The sequence below is a fragment of the Equus przewalskii genome, chromosome 29 (genome assembly GCF_037783145.1).
Source record: "Equus przewalskii isolate Varuska chromosome 29, EquPr2, whole genome shotgun sequence".
NCBI classification, from domain to species: domain Eukaryota; kingdom Metazoa; phylum Chordata; class Mammalia; order Perissodactyla; family Equidae; genus Equus; species Equus przewalskii.
The window spans coordinates 26041363-26067967 of NC_091859.1; the positions used below are offsets into that span (position 1 = coordinate 26041363).

At 36.1% G+C, this 26605-nt stretch overlaps 1 protein-coding gene and 1 long non-coding RNA gene across 18 annotated transcripts in view; both read left to right on the forward strand.

Moving 5' to 3' along the window:
* The first annotated feature begins 1445 nt into the window (after nt 1-1445).
* Nucleotides 1446-14400, forward strand: LOC139080332 (uncharacterized). The gene is made up of 2 exons (XR_011534771.1): nt 1446-1547; nt 4724-14400. It is a non-coding gene; the product is annotated as an uncharacterized lncRNA (long non-coding RNA).
* Nucleotides 14401-19832: 5432 nt separating this feature from the next.
* Nucleotides 19833-26605, forward strand: part of MYBPC1 (myosin binding protein C1) — an 86859-nt gene continuing 80086 nt past the window's right edge. For 11 of the 17 annotated variants that reach the window (XM_008527451.2, XM_070599776.1, XM_070599781.1 and 8 more), the window contains exon 1: nt 19959-20107. In XM_008527451.2, coding sequence (XP_008525673.2) covers nt 20083-20107 — 25 coding nt within the window. In that variant the 5' untranslated portion in view covers nt 19959-20082. Of the gene's footprint in view, nt 20108-26605 lie in introns of all 17 variants that reach the window. The other 6 variants (XM_070599772.1, XM_070599775.1, XM_070599779.1 and 3 more) reach the window with 2 other exon arrangements.

Below are 26605 nucleotides of genomic sequence, written 5' to 3' on the forward strand. Positions count from 1 at the left end.
TGATCCTTATTCATTTGGGATCTTAGTCAAGTTCAGACCCAAGGAAGGAAGGGGAGAAAGACTCCAGTTAGCTGGCACTAATCTAAGACACGGCTTGGGATCAATGTCTTAACTTGCCACAGAGATGTTTTCCAGAGTGGATACTGAGTAATGTTGAACTTGGGGGGAGGTTAATATTATCCAACTAACCATAGTGTGGCTTGTTTATTCTTTTGTTTTAAAAGTGTTTTTCTCTGTATGACTATTTAAAACTTATTCTCCTGTATCTGTCATAGGAAAGACTTGAATATTCCTGAATTGCTTATCTGTGAGGGAAATTTACTTTGGCCATGTATTCTTGGTATTGCTATTTTTCCTTTTTTTAATTCAACTCCCACTGGAGCAGTGCTATGAGGACAAAGTTGGCTAAGACCAAGTGCAACTAGAGTTATTAAGATTTTCTTACTGTACCTGTCACCAGCTATATCACATGCCCTCTCTGTGTTTCATCAGTCCTATCAAATGTTCCCTTAAGCAGACTGTTATAAATGCTATGGGAAAATGAAGTTAAACGTGGGTTCTGGAGTGCTGTGGTTTTTTAGGAGGAAGGCAAAACAAAAGAGTGGAAAAGACCCCCATTCACTAGCCTTTTGGTTGGGGTTTCACAGTTGCTTCAGATTCTGGGCACTTGAAACACTTTACTCCCATCTGCAATAGGATAAGGCAAGGAGAGGTTCTTTGTTCAGGGTTCAAGTACTCTTGTGACTGTCCCAAAATAACTCTGAGTGTAATACAGTAGGGCCTCACGTAACTAAACCACAAGCCTTTGACCTGTCATCATTGTCATCCCAATCGTTTTTTCCTTCCTTCTTAGGCAAGCCAGGCACTTGAATAAAATTTTCCGTCAACACTCAGAGTTGCATAAACCCCTTCTTTTTGCTTTTCCAAATCCACTGGGAGTCCCCCTGTCAGTTAAAGAGAAAAGTACATAAGCTGGACTTATCAAGCACTTCTCCTCTAAATGAGTTTGCCTAGTGGCTTACACTATTCTTCACTCGGATTCTAATCAGATTAAGTCAATCTTCCCAGATGCTTTCATTTCACCAAAGGATCTTAATTTGTCAGATTTTACAAGAATTGAGATATTTTAAACAAGCCCTTAATTCATGAGGCCATGTGCACCACTCTCGAGCATGTATTTATTCCAACAGCCAAGTTATTGTGCTGAGTAGAGCATTAAAGAAATCCGATCGTTTCTTTGGTCTCTATTTTGGAAGATGCTGGCGTTTTATCCTTGGTGACAGCATGAAAACAATATTTAAACTAGGTTTACAAAGGGAAGGGTTTGAATGGGAGGGTAAAACTGCAAACGTTTTGTTTTAAACTACCTCAAGATGCAGTATAGGAAACGAAAGAGTTTCTTTCAAACTGGACAGTTTCTAGAGTTATAGTAATATGACAGAAAAGCAGCACATTAAATATATATGCATAGCCCACTGTTAACTGACACAGAAAGGAAGGAGATAAGCCAACAACATTGAATTCTCGCTTGGGTAATGGAATTTCAGGTGATTTACTTTTTCTTTTGTATATCGTGTGGGATTTTTTTCTTTATTTCTGTGGCTTCTCTATATCTTCTCTAAGTCTACCTGATTTTACACAATCTTTGCTGTCTTGTGCAAGTGTTTTTTGTAGAATAAATTCTTAGAAAAGGGAGTGTATGTATAAACCAAAGTTTTTCAAAAAGGACATAAGTCTTTTTTATTTTAGAACTGTATAAAACTTAAATATAAAATCTTATTGCAAATTTTTCATTTTCCTTTAAAAGAAATTGTGTTGGTTTCCTTTTATCTTGGTTACAAATGGCATATGCGATAAACAGTGAAAACTGTTACTACTTTAATGAATTATTAATTCATATTCATAATAATTTTTTACATATTATTATTATTAACAAAACAGAACAATATTATAATACTGTTCTGCAACTTACCTATTTCACCAGATATTTCTCAAACATACTGCTCCTGGTCAATAACTCCACTTCTGTCTTTTTGATGGCTATAAGCTCCTTTGTTGTGCCATTTTATTGTGTAGCAGATATATATATATAATATAATTAATCAGACTCCCATCAGTGGACACTTGGTTCATTTTCCTAGTAATTGCAAAGAGTGCCATAGTGGACATCCTTTTATGTAATCTTTACCATCTTGCACATGAGTTTTGTAGGGTGAAATTTTGGAAATCAGGCTGGCAATTGGATTGGACAGCCTTGCCAACTTATCATGACCACAGGATAACGATGTTGTGTATATTCTACAACCAGCTCCTGCTGACGGCACTGTCTGAAAACACACAAAGTTTTGTTGGAAAAATGGAAAGTTGTCAGTTTCTTCACCAGTAGATGGCACCTAGTCTTCCCTTATATTGACTAAAATCCCCCCTAACTTCAATGCATTCCCAGCGTGTCACAGAGCCTGCACTAACAAAGCGATGATCGCATCGCGCACAAATGCTCCTGTCTCATTCCGCTGATCCCGTGTTTGTATTGTTCTGGTTCCAGGACGCTGAGACTTTAAGCCCAAGGCTCTAACTTGAGCAGGAAGAGTTTATTTTGGGATGAAGAATCTTCTCCCATAGGAGGGCCTCACCACCAGTGTCTCTATTTCTCTGTCTCTAGAAACTGGGAAATTCTGGAGGGCAAAACTTTTTTCTAAATCTGCAGAATTGCCTCTTTCTCTTAGAAAACATCAGACTCATGTGTTGGTCGGATTTATTCCGTTTATAGAGGGGAACAGAGAGGTGCAGGTGCATTGAGGGGTCATGTTGAGAGCGATTTCAGTCAATTATGCTGAGGAAACTCACACTATAAATCTTAAGAATTTAGAGTTGATGAGATAAATATATACGAAGTATCCACTTCATGAAACCTATAAATATACATGTTTAAAATGGCCAAAGAGGAAGGAAGGAACAGCAAACTATAATTTTTTAAAATGTGATGACACATCATTTTGTTTTGTGTAGGTGTCAGTTTTCTTTACAATATATCACAAAAGCTCAATGTGAGAGTTTATTTTACTTTCTTAAAAAAATCCATTTTGATCAAAGTGAATGTAAATCTTTTCCTACAAAAAACATTACGCTAGTATAACCTTGAATAAACCAGCAAGAGAAATATAAGAGAGAGCTAGAAATTCGGGATTTTCCTTTTCTATAAATACGGAAATGTCCTGACAGAGTTCTCGTCTCTCTTAAAGAACAATTCAAGCACATGAGGTTTTCTCAGAATATATAAGAAAGATGAGCTTATGGGTTTGCTAAGAAAGGAAAAGTGATAATTTATGATACATTTGGCCAATTGCACCATGTAGCACTGCGAAAATTCCACTTTGGGCCCTTTGGGGACGATTTTAAACCATGACACATAGGGTTTGCTTATCATCGCCATTGCCTGCTAGAGTATAGTCCTTAAAAAACATCCAGGTCTTCTTCCTCCCATCCTCCCCCGTCCCTCTCAAATTCAGATAGAGAATGTAAAGCTTGGGTCTTCCTAATAGAATATTTCATAAACAATTAGGTGATATGGACCAGTAAAATACAAAAATACCTTTGTTTTGTTCTAAGTTAGTGGAACACATCATTAGGTTGACCCCCTCCCCCAGAATATCATGATACTGATATTGGGGAAAAAAATAAGTGGTGAATTTTCAACTTAAATATTTATATAATGTAAGAATCATTTGCTCTCATATTCATGCAAACACATTTTCTTCTTTTTTAGCTACAATGTTTTGTTTTTCAATCTTCTTGTCCAGTATAAGTCTCATACAGCATCGCAATTCCATCTTAGCCTAACTTGAAATTTTAAAGGAAAGGTAAGTGATAACTTTGGTAGGAAATGTGGAAGAAAACTGGTTTTTTTATGTGACTTATGAACAGAATATGATCCTTTATATTCAGCTCAGTATTAGGCTTTTTAAAAATAATCACAAAGCTGTTCACTACAGGATTCCTTTTATATTAGCTTTCTTGGTTTATTTAGTGATGGTTATTAGATCATTAGCTACTCGACAAAGAAGTGGAAGTGTTGATGAGCAGCTGCCAATGAAAGAATAAGCCTTTTGAAGTTAAAGAGTTAGTGAGGAGGTGGCGTCTAAGTAATCAGAAATAATTCCATTGTATGGAGTTAGCTATGCCTACATGTATCCTTCCTCTAAACCAATCAACCACACCATTCCGCCCTTAAAAGTCTGACTGCTGAGACCTGTGGTTACAACCTTGGCTGCACATTTTAACCACTGGTGGAAAATCAATAAAAAAAATACTGACGCTGAAGTCCTGTCCACCCACCCCAATTACGTCTGAAGGTGGGCTTGGGCAAGGCAGTGAAAACCCCAGTATGGGTATTTTTTCAAAGTTCTCCAGAAGATTCTGAAGTGTAGCAGGGTTGCAAACCATCTGTCTAAATCTAAAAGAAAATTTCCATTTCAAATTCCCTGAGCAACTTACAAGCATCTGGTTGGAATTTGAAGTTTTTTCCTCTCTTCCTCAGAAGGGGGCAACTGGACTGTGCTAATGATATAACCAACACAGTTGGGGAGAGAAGAGAATCTGACTTACACAAAGGTCCAAAGATACCCGCAGACGTTATTTAAAGAAAGTTAAATTTTCTTGCTGAGGGTGTCTCACAGCTACTATTTATCACGCTGTGCTTACCATGATCTTTTTCTCCTTTCAGAGCTCGTTTCCTAAGAAAGGATGAAGCTGGACAGTCGGCTTCCTCTGATGTCTTGCCTTATCCCCCACTTAGGAAGCCCATACGGTGATTTGAGCCTGTGAAACTTTCTGGTCAAAGAAGTCCTCCTACTTTAGGTAATGGAGTCAAGCAGAGTCCTCCTAGTTTAGGTAATGGGAAAGTGTCTTCTCATTTTTTTCCAGCTTTTCATGGCTGATGATCATGAGAAGCAGTGCACCATAGGAGTTGAGGGTGGGCACGGGACACCGACCACCCAGGTTCAAATTCTGACTCCTCTACTTCCTAAATATTTATAGATTTGGACAAATTACCCAATTTCTCTGAAACTTATTTTTCTCATCTTTGAAATGGTAATGATAATTTTCAGTGATATTGTAAAAATTAAACGGAATAATGAATGCAGAATGTAAGAATTAAATGAAATATGCAAAATGCTCAGCATAGTGCTTGACTCAGAGTTAATAGTCAAGAAATAGTAGATATTACTATCTTAACTATCCACCTACGCTTAACTGACTGGCAAAGTTAACCACCTCTCTTTACTCCCTCTAAAAGAAATACTGACTGATGCCCCTGGAATACCCTTAAGTACAGGGGCTTACTTCTCCTACCAGCTGAGTTATAGCCTTATCAAGAGTATTATTTGCTCCCAAACCTGTTTATGCCAGTTACACTTGTAATTGGGATTTAATTAAATTTTAAGTAAGCAGATGAAATATAAACATGGAGAGTCATTTCTATAAAAACTAGGTTGAATGCATAAATCAATTCAAATTGCAAAAATAATGTCAAACTAGGTGTGGTGAAGCTTCTAATTGTAACAGACTTAAAAAATAGTGATAATCTAGAAGAATTCTGGGCACAGATTGATTTTAAAATGTCTTTAAGTTTTGGCTCTGCTTTTGAGAAACAAATATTGAAATCATATGGATGTCATTTATGTAATAATGATAACAAGAATCTCTAATCAGCATATTTAATAAAGAAAGACTTAGTCTTACATCAAAGACTGAAGATTGAATGTACACTTACAGAGTACACATTTAAAATGTTGGTACGTATCATATAAAAAAATTATCAGATCTTTTTGATTAACCTACCATCTTATCATGTTGGATAAAGGGGATTTTACCAGCATTATTTTCCAAAGATTTCATACTAGGAGAAAGGGGGGAAAGGTGTTTTGTTTCCTCAGGGCAGCCTCTTGCAGTTATAATTAGCATGAGAAGGATAAGGTTCTTTTCTCCTGTTTTTGTATTTTTATTACCCAAAATTTTAAACATAAGAATATTATAATGAACCTTCATCCTATAGGTATAATGACTCATCATCCAGCTTCAGCAACTATCAACTAACTCAGAGCCAATCTTGTTTGATTTATAGTCTACCAAGTTTCCTGCTCCCTGTATTATTTTGAAGCAAATCCTATATTCTGAAAGTTGACTTTTTCATAGCTAAAATACTTTGTTTTATTGTTTCCAATTAGAAAATGTTATTGGAGTATAATATGCATATGGAAAAGTACATATATTATAAGTGTACAGTTCAATTAATTTTCCCAAACAGTACATTAGTTTAAGCAGCATCTAGGTTGAGAATTAGAATATTATGACTTTTAACTGTTTAGGTTAGCTTTTCCTGTTTTGTACTTCATAAGATGGAAGAGTATAGTGTGTTATCTCTGTGTCTAGCAGATTTGTTTAGCATTAGGTTTGTGAGATTCATCCGTATCATTTATTCTCATTGCTATCTGATATTCCCTTGTGTGAATATCCCATGATTTACCCATTATGGTATTGATGAACAATTGGATTATTTCCAGTTTTTTGATATTATGAATAATGTTGCTATTTATCTTATTATGTGTGCATCAGAATGCATCTCTGTTGGGTTTTTACCTGGGAGTGGAATTACTGGGTCACATTCAATTTTTGTAAATGCTGCCAAGCATTTTTCCAAGTTGGTTTTCCTAGTTTCAGTTTTAAAATATTTGCTTTGTGGTGTTAGCCTGAGAAGTTCAGGGAACCTATCCATTCAGCCCTGATGTTCAGAAGGACCTTTGTGGGAAAGTTCTTAATCCCTAGAAAGGAAGGTTTGAGAGGCTCTTGGACATCATGTCTGAATCTCCTCTCTCTTTAGGACCTTTCTGAAGAAAGTTTTAAATTCCCTAATTGAGATTATAGAACACACCCAAACTACATGGAAAATGGCCAAGGTCCTGTGTGGAGGACCCAGGAGGACAGGCAAACTGTAGGATTTTAAAAATGCTATTGGAGGTATAGGTCAATTATGTAAAATAAGTTTGGGATGTGACCCTCTAGATCTCCTACTTGGGAATATGTTCCAGGAGACAAGTTATACACTTGCAAAGATATGTGAATGTAACAGGAGACTTGATCTATATGTGCAATTACGATAATCTCCCTTTGTCACTGAGAGGGGAAATGACTGGTGTTACAGTAGAAATAGACTTACTAGAGCTTGGAGGATGGTGAGGTCAATGAGATGTCAAATTTTCTGGTTTGAATGACTGGGTTGATGGTGGAGCTATTAACCCTGGTAAGGAATATAGGAGAAGCAAAAGCCATGCTGTGTGGCTAATGCAACTTTGACTCCAAGAAGTCTTTTTATGTTGGTGGAGACATACCCTTCTTCAGTCAATAAAGGAAATCATATTCAGCTTCTTAAGTAGTTTTTTGGTATTACCAACATATCAAACTAAACCAGTTTAGCATTGAGCTGAATTGAATTCAGGTCTTTTATAAGCATTGGTCATAGGAGTCTTGTTTATCTCGGGAAACTCTATAATTGAATCAAATGACAGGTAAGAGATGCTTCCTGTGCATGGAAGGTTTAGGCTGTGCTGGAGGCTTTTGTATGTAAAAAAGATTACTCAGCAGTTGACTTTGGAATACACGATTGGTATTAAATTTATTATGATCACACATTCATAAACCCAGGCTTTTTTAAAGCTTTTAAATTGAGCTTACAAATCTAATAATTATATTTTTACCTTTGGCAAAATTTAGCCACCACTTTTAGGAGATAGCGTAATAAGATTGTTCCATTTACAACTCTAGTTAGCTAAATTATCTTTCTAAACAGCACATAAGCTAGATTTTATAAATTTATTATATTTGCTTTTACTTTTGTGAATTAAATAAAGCTTCAAACACTTAAGTAACTCCTGTGTGTGTATAAAATAAAATTCTCTGAGATATGCTAATATTGCCCATAAACCTGAGGAGATTTCAACCAAAAATCATAAACCCAATAGATTTCAACTTAAATCAATTACTCCATTACACATTATAAATTGGAATTATGAGACTGTCTCCTAGATAGCATGGTACAAATGACAAATATTAATATGAAAATATTAATATAATGGTTTTGATTCTCTGCAACTTTTCTACACGTAGTTCTAAATCTTCCTGGAGTTAAAAAAAAAATGCATCCTCACTTAATGAAGATGATTATTATGCTAGTTAACTGAGGCTGCCCTTTCACAATAAAGACAGATACCATTCCAGTTAATGGTGGTCATTTAGGACTAGAGATTTTGTCCAGACTTGAGACCTAGCGCTCCAGATATACTTAGCAATTCTCCTCCCCACTCCACTGTCAACCTGAACTCCTTCTAATAGTCACTGTTTGGGGTTTTGAAACTTGAAAGGAGATTGTCCCTCTTACTTGCGTTGCCCAATTCTCTGTCTATTGCTAAATGTCTGCAACTCAGGACCAACTGCAAACCAGACTGATCACCTGCTCTCATTCTGTGTTTCTCCAGCTTTTAAGATACGCTGCACCTAGGTTTCTCACTTATATCTAAAGACTTTTGGACTTAACAGGATTTGAATATACATAAATGTTTTTGTCCACCCAACTTAAAAGACTTTGAACTTGATAAAATCCTAAGATATGAAAATGTTTCTCTATTTTGCATGATGGAAACTCAGGACAATACATCTTTCAGGAATATTGTTTATGACTTTGTCTGACTTGTGGTTCTAACTCATGAGATCATTCTATCAATACATCCCTTGAGATTAAGACACCAAGACTCTTATCTGTGGACCCTGCCCCTTCATAATCAATGGATAGACATTCTGAAAGTCCTATGCAGGCTTTGCTAATTGAGCACTGCATTTTCCTCACTTAGTCCAAACGCTATTCAGAGTCCTTAAAGTAGTTTTGCAGGTGGCACTATGGAGATCTATGGATTGAGTTTAGAGAGGAATCTCATTGTCACCCTCTTTATCACACTAAGGGAGCAATAAACATCTCAGGACCAGAAGAAATCTGTTTTCAAAGGAAAGATATTCACCTAAATTTATTTGCGGAAGTACAGTTTAGTGGTTAAAACCATGGATTCTGGGAAACATACTTGCTTTCAAATACCGGCCCCACTTCTTACTAACTGTGAGCTTTGGAAAATTATTTAACTTCCTTGTACTTCAGCTTCCTCATCTGAAAAATGGATAACAATGGTTATCTCGCAGCCTTTTTATGAGTATTAAATGAGATAATACATAAAACGCTTAGCAGGATGCCAGGACACTGTAAATGTTTACTAAATGATGATGGTGACTTCCCAGAATTTTCTGGGAGGCAGCTGAGGGAAGAAGGACACCTCCAACCAGGGAGGCAAAATGAGGGCACTGTGGGACAGCAGCAATGGTCAGGGCAGCTGAGCAGAACCAGACTCTTTTCAAACAAAGGCACAGGGCAGAAAATAAATCTGAGCCCCAGAATCCCATCTCAGAGGCCCCAGCGCTGCAAATAGCAGCTGCAGCTGCAGACCCAGGGCTGGCCTTTACATATCCACAGTGTGAAAAGACTCGCGGTGACAAACTGATCCTTTCTATCACACCCACACGGAGCCAGAAATCACACATAGGAGTAAACTCTGAATATAAAGCCGCCATTTTTAGTAGAGTATAGCAGACTAACTGATAATACAGACTACATGGGAAACAAGGCGTGGGGAATTTTGTACGCTGACTAGAGGTTCTCATATGTATTATGGATGATTCTGGATTTAGCTGTCAATAATAAATCCTTCCATCCATAGAACACTTACTATGTCCAGGCACTGCACCAAGAACTTTATATGTGTTAGCTCATTTAATCTTCCCACATCTCTATGGGGCAGATATCGCTATTGTCCCAATCTAGATCTTGAAAGGGGGACAGCAAATGATGAGGAAACTGACGCTCAGAAGGTTAAATAATTTACCCAACATTATGAGATTCTAAGTACAGAGCCAAGCTATAAACCCAACTCTGTCTGGCCCCACCGTCTCATCTGTTAAATACTTTGCTATACTGCCTTAAAATTTCAGTGATACCCTGCTCACAAATTATTTCATGTGGTTATATCCACAACTGAAATATACAACTACGTACTGGGGAGATTTGGGGAGAAAAAGCAGGAGAAAAAGAAGAAGATTGGCAACAGTTGTTGGCTCAGGTGCCAATCTTTTAAAAAAAGAGAGAGAATACTATAGTCTAGACTAAGTATTGAAAATTCAAATGCCCACCTGGGCTAGACAGTTAACACAAATGATGGAAATGGCCCAAGAAACAAACTGGGGTGGCCCTTATTGAGCTCCAGCTTATTGTTTCTACCTGGACCCAGTATTTCCAAGAGAAGCGAGAAAGTTATATTTTATATGATTTTCTTTTTTTTTTTATATGAAACAAAAGCAAAATTCCTTTGCAAACTGGATTTCGCTCACAGGCTACCGGATCAGATCCCTGATTTAAACAATAAGACACAAAAACAAGGACAACAGGAGGTAGACAAGACAAGACTATATGTAAGCAGTATATATAAAGTATTCAGAGAAGTCAGAGATCATTTCCAGCTGGAGCGTTAGAGAAGACTATAGAGGAATCACCTTTGAGTTTATCCCTTCAAAACACATCAGCTTTGGAACCACCGTGATGGGAAGGAACGCGGCTTCAGCTGCAGGAAACAGTAGGAGCCAGGACCCGCAGATGAGAAATCAAGGGCCAAGGTCAGGGACCTTTGAGTTACACTGTACTTTGTTTTTGGTTTTGTTTTTTACTGAAAATTTATTACTGAAAATAAATGTATTGTACATGTAATCTGTAGTCATCAGAATTAGGAAAGGTTTTGTGTTTTTCCTGTCAGCACTTGTAATGGAGTAGACTATATGGAGGCTGAAAATTGTTAGGTCCATAAATTCAAGGAGACTTTAAGGCAAAGAGACTCTCACTGCTTGTAGCCTACTGCATGGTGTGTGGTAGGACATGAAGCTTAAAACAATATCCAAGTCTTGGAAGGGATCCAGCAAAGGCACCAGGACTAATTTGGGAGATGAAGGGTATGTCTTAGGAGGACAGGCTTAGAAGGCTTAACATGCTTCAGCTTTAAAATAAGGCGGGTGAGCAGAGTTCTATTGATAGCCTGCAAGGCTTCCAGTACGAACTTGTACTTGGTGTAAGATAAAATTCAAAGTCACACTAAGGAATGTCAAGAAGGCAGGTTCTTTTCTTTTTCATTTCAAGAATGAGGAGTCCAGGAACATTTTGTGCAAGAAAGTTTTTAAAAATGGAACAGATTTCCATAGAGTATTTGGGGGAGCATCTTTAATTTTATCACCATCCATTCACTGCAGTGCTAAATTTAAAGATCAATTATTCATGATATTAGTTTATAATGTTGTAGGTAGAAAAATCATTGTCTTTGCAGTTGCGAGGACACATAGAATAAACTTAAGACACAGAGAGAGAGAAACATAATTTACTAAGTGAAATATAATTCACTTAGTAAAACTCTGCTAAAATGTTACAAATTCACCAAACCTTCACCACCTTTGCCACGTGTTCCTTCTTGTTTCTCATACGATGAGAGAGCTTATGGCCAGGAGAACTGGTAGCTTAAGAATGTCAGTAATAATTCTGTGGGCTCAGGCTTCAAGTTTTAAATCACTTGATAACCTGCTTTCTTTTGTATTTTGACTAATTTCATTTTGGATCCTAGACCTCTGCTCTTCACAACTTAGTTAAAACTTAAAAATCTCCACAAAATACACATTGAAAAAAACTGGAAGGAAATATAACAATTTTAGTAACTTTTATTGTCTCTAAGTGGATAAATTTTTCATATTCAATATACATTGTGAGTTCAAAAGTGAAATTCAGGATCAAGGTCAGAGATGGGAGTCATTCACACAGTAATAACTGAGAACATGAGAGGGGATTATCTCGCCAAAGGAGAGAATGTACATAGAGAGCAGAGAGCCAGGAGCAGAATCTTGGGGACCCCCCTGCTAAGGACCCAGGCAAAGGAAAAGAGGGAAAGCAGGAGGAGAGGCAGGGTCTGTCCACTGCCACTTAGATCCATGAGCCCCTTGCTCCTGATCGCTATCAGTCATCTAAACAGAGCCCTTAAGCTATTTTGTTCACAGACCTTTTGCTATGGACTGAATTTTGTCCCCTCTACCCGCCAAAGTGATGGTATTTGGAGATAGGGCCTTTGGGAGGTAATTAGATTTAGATGAGGGCATGAGGGTGGGATCCTCGTGATGGGGTTAGTACCCTTATACAAAGAGGCACCAGAGAGCTTGCTCTTTGTCTCTCTCTGCCCTGTGAGGACACAATGAGACAGCAGCTGTCTACAAACCAGGAAGAGAGCTCTCACCAGAACCTGACCAGGCTGGCGCTCCAATCTCAGACTTCCAGGATCTAGAAGTACGAGAAACAAATTTCTATTTTTTAAGACACCCAGTCTACCGTATTTTGTTACGGCAGCTCGAGCTGTCTAATGCACCTTCAAAAAAATTTTTGAATAATCTTTACATATTTTCAAATTGATATTTTAAATTTTCTACCCTAAGTTTAAATAGTTGCAAAGAATATAATTTTCAGCCTTCTGTAAAAGTTGACATTAAAAATAAAAATAAATGTAACCTATTTTAAACATCTCCCGCAGAATAAAAATGTCATAGTGATATGATACCCAACCTAATATATTAAAGACATATAAATAAGATATTTAACCACGGTAAATTTGAAATTATTCCATTCTCCCGGAGTAAATATTTACATGCTACTTACCTCACAGGTTTCTATTCCTATTTAATACAATTTCTTGCCTTAAAAGTTAAAAAAAATATTTTTTTTGAGAACGATTTGCTCTGAGCTAACATCTCACACCAATGTGCCTGTCTTCCTCTTCTTTATATGTGGCATGACTGCCGCAACATGGCTTGACAAGTGGTGTATAGGTCTGCATCCGGGATCTGAACTGGCGAACCTTGGGCTGCCAAAGTGGAACATGCAAACTTAACCACTGCACCACTGGGCCAGCCCAAAGTGTTTTTTAATTTTTTTAATCTTATATTCTCTGCCTCAAAAGATGTAGAAATTTTAAATAACATTTTTTTCTGTGACCACAAGGCTTTGCAGTGTTAAAAAATGCATTTGGAATTAAGTTATTTTTATAAGTATTAGTTGTACACAATTGATTAAAGCAACATAAAAGATACTACTAACCGATAAATAATTATTAAGCCCCAAATAATATTTTTACTGGAAATGCATGTGTTGGGTGAAAAATGCTTTTTTCCTAATTAGTTTATGTATTCCTGGTTGAGTATTGTTTATTGTCAGAAAGGCATAGAGTTCAGTATCAATATTAGACAGAATATTCTAGTCACAAAAAGTCACTTATCGTAGGATTCCATTTATATGAAATATCCAGAATAGGTAAATCCACAGAAACAGAAAACACACTGTTGGTTTCCAGGGGCTGGGCAGAGGAGTGAATGGGGAGAAACTGCTGAATGGCATCAGCTTTCATTTTTAGGGTAATGAAAATGTTTTGGAATTAGATAGAGGTGGTGGTTATACAACATTTTGAATATACTAAATGCCACTGAATTGTTCACTTTAAAATGATTAATTTTATGTAATGTGAATTTCAGCTCACTAAAAAATTAATTTAAAAAGAAGCCAATAGCAAAAAAAATCTTAATTCTTTGGACATTAAGAAATCCCTTTTAAATAACTCCTGGATCAATGAGAAAAATAAAACTCAAGCTGAAGGAAAATGTAGGTGCATTAAGTCAAAAATCTATATGATACAGCCGTTATCCTAGGGTGAAAATAAAGTCTAAATTAAATCCTCAACGTATGAAAGAAAAACAGTAACAACAAGCTTGACCAAAAGAAGTTAGGAGAAGAAGAGATAGTAAAACAACAAACTGGGTCTTTCAAAGCACCCATAAAAATAGTTATACCCTGGAAAAATGTATTAAGGGAAAGAGAGAAAATAAAAATATTTGTTAGGAATGAAAAAGTGGCATAAAAATCACAGACATGGCAAATATTACAAATTAAAATAAAACAGTGTATACAACAATACTGTTACTAAATTTAGAACAAATGAATAATTTTCTAAAACAAAAATGTTAATTTAAAAAGTAGAAATCCTGGGGCTGGCCCCATGGCCTAGTGGTTAAGGTCAGCACACTCCTCTTTAGTGGCCTCGGTTAGGCTCCCTGGTGCAGACTTACACCATTTGTCAGCGGCCATGGCGTGGCATCAACTCACATACAAAACAGAGGAAGATTGGCACGGATGTTAGCTCAGGGTGAATCTTCCTCAGCAAAAAAAAGAAAAGAAAATTAGATATCCTGAACATCTCAAGGTCTTAAGGAGAAATTGGAAATATTGTTAAAGATTTATCATTTAAAAAATGAGTCAGACCAGATGGTTTTATAACCAAGTGTCACTCATCTTCAAAGAACACATTTGCCTATGTTATTCAAACTATTTCAAATATTAGAAAAAGATGCAAGTTATCTATAACCAATTTTATGATGCTAACATAACTTATATGATAAAGATAGCACAAAAACAAATTTATAGAGTAATTTCACCAACAAAGTGCAAAAATATCTAAAATAAAATATTAGCAAACAAATCCAGAATTGTATTAAAATTTCACCATAGTGAAATAGGATTATTACCAGGAAGGCAAGGCTTGTCCAACATTTAGCAATCTTTAAAAATACTGTAACTATTTTTATAATAAATTAAAGAAGAAAAACACATGATTACAATAATATATACAAAAGTACATTTGATAAGATTAAATAGACATAACTAATAAACAGTTAAGTAAGTAGTAATAAAAGGAAACAATCTAAAAATAATAGACTACTGAAAATTAATAGCAAATATATTAAACTTAAATGCTAGACCCATTTCCATTAAAATCAGGAACAAGAAAGGAAGACCCACCCCTCACACTATTATAACATTATATTTGGTCTTCTAGCTAATGTAATAATAAAATAAAATAAATTCAATAAATATTGGAAATTTAAAAAACAAAATTATCATTTTTGCATATTATACAGTAAATAAATCCAAGTGATTTTCCTAAAAATTCTATTTGAACTAAAAAAAATAATTGATTAGGTGGCTGGATACAAAATAATTATACAAATAACTTTATACTCAGTAACCAGTTAGAAATGGAAATAGAGAAAAGAAACTTCATTTGAAATACTAACAAAAACTATAAAATGCATAGACACAAATATAACATGAATGGTTTAGGATTTTTATAGGAAAAAATTATAAAGTTTTATTAATAATTATAAAACAATATCTGACTTGGGAAATAAACCATCTTTCTAGATGAGAAGGATTAATATTATCAAATGACAATCATTCATAAATTAATATATAATTATTTATATAATTTTAATTACAATATCCTTTGTGTTGGAAGAAAGTGACAGGAACTGACAAAATGAATTTAAAGTTTATAAGGAAGAATATCAATGGAGAATTGCAAATAAATTTTGAAAAATTAGACCAGAGAGGGGAACTTGCCCTACCAGATATTAAACCTTAACATAAAGCTAATCTAATCCAAATAGTATAATATTGGCTAAAAAATAAACAAATTGATGAGTGCAAAATAAACACTGCATCTATAAATAGATTCAAGTTTACATGAGAATTTAACATACTCTAGTTAACATTTCAAGTCAGTGGTAAAATACTAGTGAAATGGTATTGGCATAAATCCCTGTTAAGCTGGGGGTGTAAAATAAACATGTTTAGAACCCTAATTCACACAATAATAATATTTAAGTTAAAAATATTTGAAGAAAATTTGTCAGAGTATTTGAATAACTGAGGTGGAGAGAATTTTTTAAGTAAGACAGAAAATCTAGCTGGAAACCATAGAGGAAAAGGTGACAGATTTGAATAAGTAAAAATGTAAGAATTCTTTCACAGCCAGACATCATAAAATCAAAAGGCAAAACAGAGAGAAAGAGAGAGAGAAAAGTTATCTGAAACACATATTATAGACAGAGTTAATATCGCTAATGAAATAAGGAGAGGATTTGAAAAAAGCAATTCACAGAAAAAGAAATAAAAATCACCAATAAAGATGAAATATTACTTTTGGAAAAATGGATACTCAAATTATGAGTAATCATTTCTCACTCATTAAGTTGACAACTCTTTTTTAAACGATAACATCCAGGGTATGAGAAAAAAGGAAGTTTTATATATTGCTGATTGATGCATTGAATAGGCAACCTTTTGTGAAAGTAATCTAACAAAATCTATTAAGATTTAAACTATGCATCTGCACCAGCATGCTCACTTTTTGGAATCTAGCCTACTGACTTAAAAGTAGCTCTATATAAGGCTATAGTCTATGGTGGTTATTGCAGTATTAATTGTGGTGGTGAAACACTGAAAACAACCTGAATGTCCATCAAAAGGGAAGCAAATTGAGAAAATATAGGGCATTGTGGTGCATCCATACCACAAACAATTATTCAGCTATTAAAATGATTGAGTTAGGTCTATATATATATTAACATGGAGGGATGTCTATGACAAGGTAAATGGAAAAAGCAAGTTCAAGAGTAATGAAAATAAAAAACAGAAATAAGAACTCCTGATATGTGAATACATAGTTTGTATGTGTATGTATGAGCACAGGGAAATCTATACCCTAATTCACACCTTGGAGTGAGGACAAGGTTGGGGAGAGGGTAAGGCTTATTATTTATACTTCTCTGTGCTCATTGGTTGGTGCTGGGAACACTATTGCTTTTATTTCGAAAGATGTGGCAGAGATTGATATTTGCCTATCCAATATCCATTCTCTTCATTCTCTTTAGTTACAGAAGCCCATTGCCACTGAGAATGAAAGACTACATTTTCCAGCTTCTTTTATAGGCAAATATGCTGTGTAATCAAGTTTTGGCCAGTGGGATGTATTAGATGTTTTGTGTGGGACCTCAAAGCAGACTCCTTAAAATGAAGAAAGTGAATCCTTTTTTCTTTCTTTTTTCTGCTTCCTGGAATGTGGATGTAATGGCTGGAGCACTAGCAGCCATTTTAGACCATGAAGCTACCTGGAGGATGGTAAAGCAGGAAGAGAGAGCCTGGATTCTTGATGACACTGTGGCACCACTACAATGACTCTAAACTAGTTACTTTTGGACTTGCTTTATGTGAGTGAGAAATACTTCTATCTTGATTTAACTGTTGTTATTTTGTGGATTTGTGTATATTCAGCCAAATCTAATCCTAAATAATGCACAGGGAAAACCCCAATAAAGCGTTTAAAAAAGAAAAAAAAAGAATCCTGTTGATCATTTTCCCCTGAGAGTGATGCTGGAGATAAAGAGTCTGTAACCTTCTAGATGGATGTGTAACATCTGAAATAGGAGTTATATGTTCCTAAAACAATATAGTCCTGGGAAAATCATTCATATCTACTTATTATTCTAATTTAAAATCTTACTTTAGCCATCTAACACACTCTACAGCCGTTTATCCTAGAATTTGTCCAAACTTCCAATTCCTTCAATAAGTTTTTGTCTTTTTATAATCAAGTCCTTTATTACTAAAAAGTTCCCTAGGTCATAAAATATTTTCTTCATGGGTTGCAATATTTCCTGGCACTTGTTCACTTCAGTAAAATGATCAGTGCTTTCAAAACCCAATGGAGTTTTCGCAGAAGCCAATGATGGCATGTCACCTCTTTTGCGGCATGTGTGAAATCTGCTTATCATTATAAACATTCTTCTGCAATATGACACTTTGCCCTTATGTCCATTTCATATGTGGTATTCAGTGTGCTGGGAATGGTGAAAAAAAGGATTCGTTTTTAGGGACTACTCGTATAGAATCACAATGTTAAACCTAGAAAGGGCTTCAGAGGTCATTTTTTTAAGCCCCCCATTTTACACAAAAGGAAACTGAGTCCCAGACAGGCCACTTGACTTTCTTAGAGTAATTCAGCTGGTTAATTCAGCTGGTTAATGATAGGTCCAAAAATAGAACCCAAGGGTCTGACTTCAGAATCTAGGTTCTTTAATTTGTTTCATCTATTGATTGATACCCTCATAGTAAATTCAGGGGGAAAAAAGTAACTTTTTTTCTTTCAAGGCACATCTAACTTTGTATTACAGAATATGCTGTTTTCTGGCTATTTGGCTGTTTAGTATCTAAGAGCAAAGAAATATTTTAAAAAGCAAAGCAATGTGCACAGTTGCCCTATGTGGTTGAGAAAAGGCTTTCTTGATAGACGATGTTCATTGACCCTCTTGACTGGCTTTCCTCCCCCTCCCCCTACATAGCTAAAGCATGATGCCGTTGAGTTCTAAGCTGAGTTTCCATTCTTATATGAAAAGTGGGCTTGGCACAGAGTTTGGCAGAGCTAAGTCTGACCAGCTGTGCTCTCAGCTACAAGAGAAATTAAATGAGACAGTGTGGCTGGTTCAGTCCAAATCAATCAAAGTCTTTTGAAAATGTTCTCGAAAACACATACTAATAAAGGCAAGCAAATAGTCATCTTTTCATATAAATTAATTTTAGTCCTGGCCTCTGAGGTGCCATGCATGTGGACAAAGAAAGTAAGGTGTCTTTTTTAGTTTGCCCATTTTTGGTAGTTCATATTTCTCCATCAGTTCCGTGAGAGTTTTGGGAGAAAGTGGTCAAATCTGATATAGTCCACCAATATCTTAAGTTGGATTTGTGTGTCTGTTTGCCATCTTAAAACAAAACAATGGCTACTGGACTACTTTCTTTGCCCATGGTCCATATATTTTTAAGTGTACAATTCAGTGGTTTTTAACATATTTACAGCCATCGCCACTCTCTCATTCCAGAACCTTTTCATCATTCCCCCAGAGAAACGCCACGTCTCTTAGCAGTCGTTCCTGATCCCACTTTCCCTCTGCCCCTGGTAATCACTAATTGACTTTCTGACTCTATGGATTTGCCCATCCTGGATATTTCATGTAAATGGAATTGTACAATATGTGATCTTTTGCGTCTGACTTCTTTCACTTAGCATAAAGTTTTCAAGCTTCATCCTTATTGTAGCATATATCATGACTTCATTCTTTTATATGCCCTGTAATTTTTTTAAAGGACACTTCTTGAAAAAAGTAAATGCTAAGTATTCCTTTGGAGGTGGGGGAGCAAGACTGGCCCTGAGCTAACCTCTGTTGCCACTCCTCCTCTATTTTATGTGGGATGCCACCACAGCATGGCTTAATGAGTGGTGCTAGGTCTGCGCCCAGGATCTGAACCTGTGAACCCGGGGCTGGTGAAGCAGAGCTCGTGAACTTAACCACTATGCCGCTGGGCTGGCCCCCTAAGTATTTCTTAATAGAAACTTTTACTATTCTTAGAGGAGAAAATGAGACAAGATATTCAACATAGAAATTTGACTTAATATTAACATATTAATAAAAAAGAAAAATTTTGAGCCCAATAATTGAGAATGGAGGAAAATGGAAGCTAATGGGAGCATAAACTTATCATCTGAATACAGAGACATTTCTTCATAATCTTAGTGAAAATTAAGGTATATGTTGGATTAGCATAGTACAATTTTTAATTTAATTTAATTTTTTATCATACAGCAAACTTTTTGCACGGCTGAGTTGATATTTGCCTCTGTCAGACAGAAAGAGAAGAGGAAGAAGGAGCATGAAGCTGCAGCTGAATTTAGAAAGTTAGAGGTGTTCTCATCACCACATGAGATCGACAGGAGATTCCTTCCAGTAGGCGAGAGAGCAGAGTGCAGACAACAGATGTGAGAAAGGTCCTCTTAGCTGTCAAGTCCAGCATCCTTGTGCTGAAGAGGAGGCGGTGCCGACATGATTGATGTCCAGAGGGAGTATAAAAGCCCTGGGCTTCTCCCCAGCTGCTTGTCACACTGACCTGCACCATCTCTTGACTGCTTGTGGGGTTTCTATCAACTAGTCCTGGAAGGGAACAGACTCTTTGGAGAATAACATTTTATTGTGGCCATGCCCGAACCCACTAAGAAAGAGGGTAAGACTCCTCCATAGCTCTTTTTGTTCTGCTTTTTAAGAAAGTCTGGTTATTTTGGTATATTCAAACAAATGTCCAATTTCTTAAAGAGACTATAACATAATAGAATCACTGTGATTTAAGGAAAAGATCCTTTAGGATAAACAGAACAGAGGAAAAATATAGGAAGAGTTATAACCAACTGAAAAATATCTGATAATGATGGTTTACGAAGGAATATTGACTAAAATGATCAAATTGTAATTTTATTGTTCAATTACAAGGGACCCTTAAAGTGTAATTTGAGGATATTATTGCTCATGCTGAGCAGATTGCATTTTCAAGTGTATTTCCTTAGGTTCAAGTGCAAATTTTTCATCATCTATTTGCAATTTGTGGGGGGTGGGAGAGGCCTGAAATGATTTCTTAAATGGTTAACAAATAAATTTGGTCAAGATTTCAAGAAAGAATTTGTGACATTTCCAGACTTCCTACATTTTCTTTGTGGAAAGACATTTAAAATACACAGATCAGATATTTTTTGCTTTTATCAGTGCTTTTGAAGCTTCATTAGTTATTATATTATTAAATTGTTGCATGGAAAGACATCAAACACCTGAGTAAAAGAGAATATCTTTGAATATCGCGGGTCATTGTTTTCTTTAATGAGTTTTATGTTAGACAATTTCATAATATGTAGCCTTATTATTAATTAAGCTGAAAATATAAAAATATTCTTCATTAGAAGAAAAGTTTCCTCCAATAAACAGTTTCTCCTTTCTATTAAAAATATCAATATTTTAAAACTACTACTTAATAACCTAAAAACTTGGAATTAGAATTACTAAAATGACCAGTGAAAACCACAAATTAACAGCACAAGTGCATTGAGTTTAATTTTTAATGGAAGCATCTTTTAAAAACGTTATTTCATTCATATTAGCTTTAATTAGCGCTTTACTGAATCTTTATTTTTCACTTCTTCAAATAAAAGCAAAAAGACAGATTTTCAGGGAGCATAAAAATAGTATTTAGTTTTTTCATTTTTAATTCTTAAAAGTGCTTTTCACCATTATTTTGAAGAACCTTGAAAAAGAAGCAAGGTGTTAAACCTAAAGTTGAAATACTAACCGAATGATCAAAAGTCTTTGAAATATATTTTCTTTATGTAATTAAACAAGCAGTGTTGACAGGCTGTGGTGATCGGTTTACAGGCTGGCTTCGCTTAGTGGCGGAGGGCATTGATGGGTGAAGTCTTCCACCCGAAATAACCACAGCAAATGCATGCATTAATACGGGAACTTAATCCTGACTATCGGGCAGTGAGGCCAACCCCTGCTAAAGTGTCTTATTTGTAATGCAAATGATTTACATGTGTATTAAGTGTCCCTTTCATTTGATCTGTCACTTGACTAGCCTCTTCAAGGTTTATTTGGATGAAATGCATTCTATGTTTCCTGACTGAGGACAGAATATTGTTTTAATTACCCTGCATTCAGTGGATACATTTGCATGTGTTACTTTAAAGCCCAATTGAAAATAAGGAAGCTGAAAAATAAAGAGAGAGCCTATAAAGCTAAAGTATTCTGATAGCTAGATGCGATAAAGTTTTACTTTTTGTCTGACAACTCAATCTGATCCATTCTACTTTTAGAGACAATGAAATTTTAGAACTACAAAGAGGAATATATATCTTTAACTTGAGGGCCCCGCCCACCCAAAATACATATTTTTTCTTTTTGAACAAATTAACACACATACCAAAGTCCTCATGATCTTTTGCTATAAAAGAAGCAATGTGTTGATATTCTGTGTAGGAGTCCCCCCACCCAAGACAGTAATATTATACTCATAGATTCCTTGGTTAGTTTAAATTTGGAAGGTGGGAGTGGAGATAAAAAGAGGGTTACTGATATATTTAAAATCCTTTGAGGAAGTACACAGATTTTTTTGTTTCCTTACCAGCAGAACTGATTCTTAAAGGCGCTGAACCTTGAAAAGTTTTCCTGGTGAAATCATTGCATGTTAATATCGTTGACAGCACAAGAGTGAGGATTATGGCAATTCAGGAACACTTCTGGTCCTTTCACCTTCAACTAACCGATTTCATTTTCACTTGGGTTGGTTTTGTTCCATAAAAGCACCCCTCTGAAAGACAGCCTCCAGAATAAAACAAGCCACCACACCAATTCTTGGGAGTCATTTCAAACTATCTGCAGAAACACTCCCAAGGGGCAGGTTCCTCTAGCCCCTATAGGTCTGCTTACATCTCTTCCACAGCTGGGAGAATCATGCAGAGAAGGACAGGACCACTTGTGGTGAATCTTGATAAGATATGTGGTCCGATTTGACCCTCCTAGGATCCAGAAGATGTGGCAACTCTTGAAAAGAGGCTGTTTTCAGCACCTGAGGGTGCAAAAGAGGTCTGTCTCAGCTACTTCCCAACCTACAGCGGCCTAATTCTGAGAGCTTCATGCTGGGTCTTGGGAGGGCGGGACCTTCTAAGGAGGAAGAAGGACATGTGTAACTTTGGACCTCAACGAGGGAACTCTAATGGAAGTAATTAGTCAACAGTCCTTATTTAGAACCTTGAAAATATTCTGGATGATTTGGCAACTCTTTTGGGGGAGAAAAAAGCGTTAATTTTAAGGAGTAACCACTTCCCCTTCCCCTCCTCTCCATTGTGATCAGTTGTACATTTATTCTTTGGAGAATTTTATTTTTGTATTGTCAGTTCCAGATAAAAAGGCTATCTTACACTTTGGATTCATATAGAACCTGAGGCCCTAGTAAAATTAAGTTATTTTATTCAAATAGTGAGAAAGGATATGGAAGGAAGCTTGAGATTTATGGGAATCTCCCAGAATGCCTTGCGGCTACATTCATTTATGTGTCAATCATTAATTGAGCACTTACTATGAGCTAGTTGCTGGTATTTCAGAGATATACACAACGTGGTCTCTAAAAACCCTCACAGTTAATTGCCTCTGGGTTCTATTGTGTAAAAATATCACCTTTCGCTGGAAATTTTTCTTTTCCTGTCAAAAAGCAATTTTACCAGCATGAAATTAGAAAACTGCAATAGCCTTTTTTCTGTGGTATAATCGCTAATAGTTTAAAAATACTACAAATGGCCCTTAACCCCATGAAAATTATTTCCTCAGAATTTTCTCTGTGCAGTATATGATAATTAAAACCATAAAGCCTGGTTCTTTAATATACTTAGACACTTGTCGACTGCCAGATTCTACAGAACCTGGAAGACTTCTCTTCTAAAACACCAAGTTGGGGCCCTAACATGAATTTCACTTTTTGTTATATGTCAGGTCTTTTTATATTTTATGTACGTAACTTGTAGCGAAAGTCCCTCCTTGGTGCTTGTGTGCCATTCCGAAAACCTTGGAAAAGACACTGTAGTTTTCTCATCTTCCATGTAAGATCTCTTCTTGAAAACTCAAACATACGGCAAAATACAACTCCATTTATGACCATCATTTTAAGGGGCCATCCTGATAACTCCAGGAACCGAAGGCATGGCGTTGTTCCTACAGATTCTTTTGCTATGTCAACATACATATATTGAATCTATCTTGGCTTTTTCAGTAGAAATAAGTGGGAACATAGTAATGCAGAATAATTTTTTCCAGTCCATAGGAGTTTTTACTTTGCTATATCTTTCTTTCTTGGTTCTGAGAGATGGCCTCACATTTTCAAGTTCTGCTAAGCCCCAAACCAGTTTGAACGTAGCGCAGCCTTCATCACCTCTTGCCTATTTCTCAGCATCCCTCAAGGCTTAGTCATCATCGGAAAAGGAGCTCTTGTGCTGGGAAAACTCCCTCTCAGATTTACTCGTTGACCTTCAGTTTCCACCTGCATGAGCCTGGATGGCCTATTTCAAACACCAAAATAAATCTGCTTTGGAAAAGTCATCTTATATATAGAAGATTACCTTTCCCTCAAATTGGGGCAAAGTTAATTTGTAGGAAGTAATGGAAAGAATGAGAGAAGAGGAAGGAGATATTTTATCAAGGGCAATACTTTTCCTCCTAACTTCGAGTGGTCCATTTAGGCCACGTTGAAGATTTGAATGTGGAATAAAGAAATCGTATGAATGAATGCCACAATGGTTTTTTTCCCCGTGAGCAAACTTTGCCGTGCTGTACTGGAGAAGGGTGGTGTAGATTTGAGCTCTCTGTCGTAAGAAGGAACGCTCTGAGGCAAATGCACGCTAGAGGGGCTTAATTCTTGGCAAAATCATTCTTTTTCGGTAGCTTGCTTCTGTCACTGTCTGAACTGCACCTGTTAGGAAGATAAATAAAGGCCTGGCCAATTCTTTCCTCTCAAGCGTCCTAAATATATCGCTTTAAAAAAACGCTGGAAAAACAAGTCGTATCCTTGCTTCTCGTCCAATAAGTCCGAAGAAGTCTTCCCCCAAGGCCTTGCAAAGAGCCTGGAAGTCAAGGGAAGCGAGTTCCTGAAATGAACAGAGCTGGAGGGCATGCTCCTTGGCGGGGTCTGAGGGACCCAAGACAAAGGGAAAAGTGAAGCCCTTAGACTCCTTTGTTCTCGCAACGGCTCACTTTATTTTAGCCATGAGACATGGCCTTGAAACATTTTATTTTAGGCCCCATGGACACACAATTCACAGTATCCTTATTTATAGCAATATCAAAGTATCCTTGAATCCAACATGAATGTTGGCATAAACTGCCCAGGCTGAAGTTGCTTTAAAGAAATGCTGCGGCACAAAAATAAATAGTCTTCTAAAAAACTTGAGCAAATATGAAACAATGTTTTTGCAATCCTTTTGTAAACAAACATATCCTTTTTTTAATTTTAGAGAGTTTTGGGAAGAGGCTGCTGTGAAAAGAAATAAGTGCTGTTTCTCTAGAGCCCTAGAAAGCATTTTTGTTACTGTTGCTTAAATTTCTTAACAATTGTTTTACTTAAAATTTATTTGTAAGCTCTTTCTGGACACACAGAGAATTTTTATCATTGTTAATGATTGCTATTTCTATCTGCACTTCTCCTTAATTAGTCCGTGAAACCTTTATTAAGAGACACAAAATACTCTTGGCAGCCAGTGACTTCTGTGGTAATCCTAGAGCTCATCTCTAGACATACTTGGGTGTGTTAGATAATAAATAACACAGTTAAAGCTCTAGCAATCAAAAATAATCAGAAAAATTTTAATTTCATGTGTGTACCTGAGGAGGTATGGCCATGTCTTCTTTCCTTGTTTTTACTCCATGTCAGTTTTTGATGGGAACAGACATCTTTTACGAAGCCTTTGATTGGTTCCGAGAATTGCACCCTGGAGAAACTCAATAAATACACAGAAAGGTAGTTACTGAATTATCATGTTCTGAGTTAGGGTAATCATCAAATGGTTACTGTTCACTCAGGAGCAGTTTTCTAAAATTGGAAAGCATAGAGATTAAGGAATATGAAACTGTGAAAAAGAAGAAAAGATTTTCTTATTTAATTTCCTGTATGTATGCAAATTGTCTCAATCAGAGAGGACAGGGCTTCTGTCCCCACAGCTTTTTATAAAGCTAGCCCCAAATATCAAAGTGACAATAATGTCTGCTCTGCTCTGTATGGATAGGCCCAGTTTTGATTTACAAAGGGTACATTTATTTTGGACAGGTACACAGAGAGACGACAAGCCAAATTTTAGGATGCTCCCATTCATGGGGCAGATTATTTTTGGGCTTTCCATTCTTATATTATGGGCAATGTGTTATTTATGCATTTCCAGGGTAAAGTTTTAGATTCCGTCAGATTAGGGTGTGAAGTGGTTGATTTGATAAAGAGAAAGACCAGGATCATTTAATCACATGCTTATTTCTCTCTCTAAAATGAGTTCACAAAAAGCTAACTATAATCTGACTTTCATTATGCCTTTCAAGTCTGAAATCCACTTTGATAAGACTTTTGCTCTCTTATACTTCCTTAGGAATCCTTTTATGGACCAATTTAGCAAATCAGCATGACACCTAAAATTATCTTTAATAATATGTCAGATGCTAGATCTTATCATTTTGTTTTGTTCATTTGTTGACTTGTACTTTAGATGCTTACAAGAAACTGGGCTAAAAATTTTTCTTTTTCTTCAAAATCACCCAATTTGTTTCTCTAAATAGCATTAAATCTCTTTTTATTTATTTATTTACTTTTACTTAATTTTTTTTATTGAGGTCATATTGGTGTATAACATTATATAAACCTCAGGTGTACATCATTATATTTTGACTTCTGTATAGACTGCTTCGTGCTCATCACCAAGTCTAGTTGCCATCTGTCACCATACATATGTGCCCCTTTTCCCTTCCCCTCCCAAATCTCTTCTTAAATTCCTCAGGAATTCTTTGCTTGTATCAGGTAATAGTTCTTGCTTTCTATAAAAATTTTATATATCTTGGAACAGAATGCTCTGCTTATAATTAAAAATTCTATTTGCATAATTCTACATTTTAATTTCTCATTTTCTTGGTTAGATGTCTTTAGAATTATTCC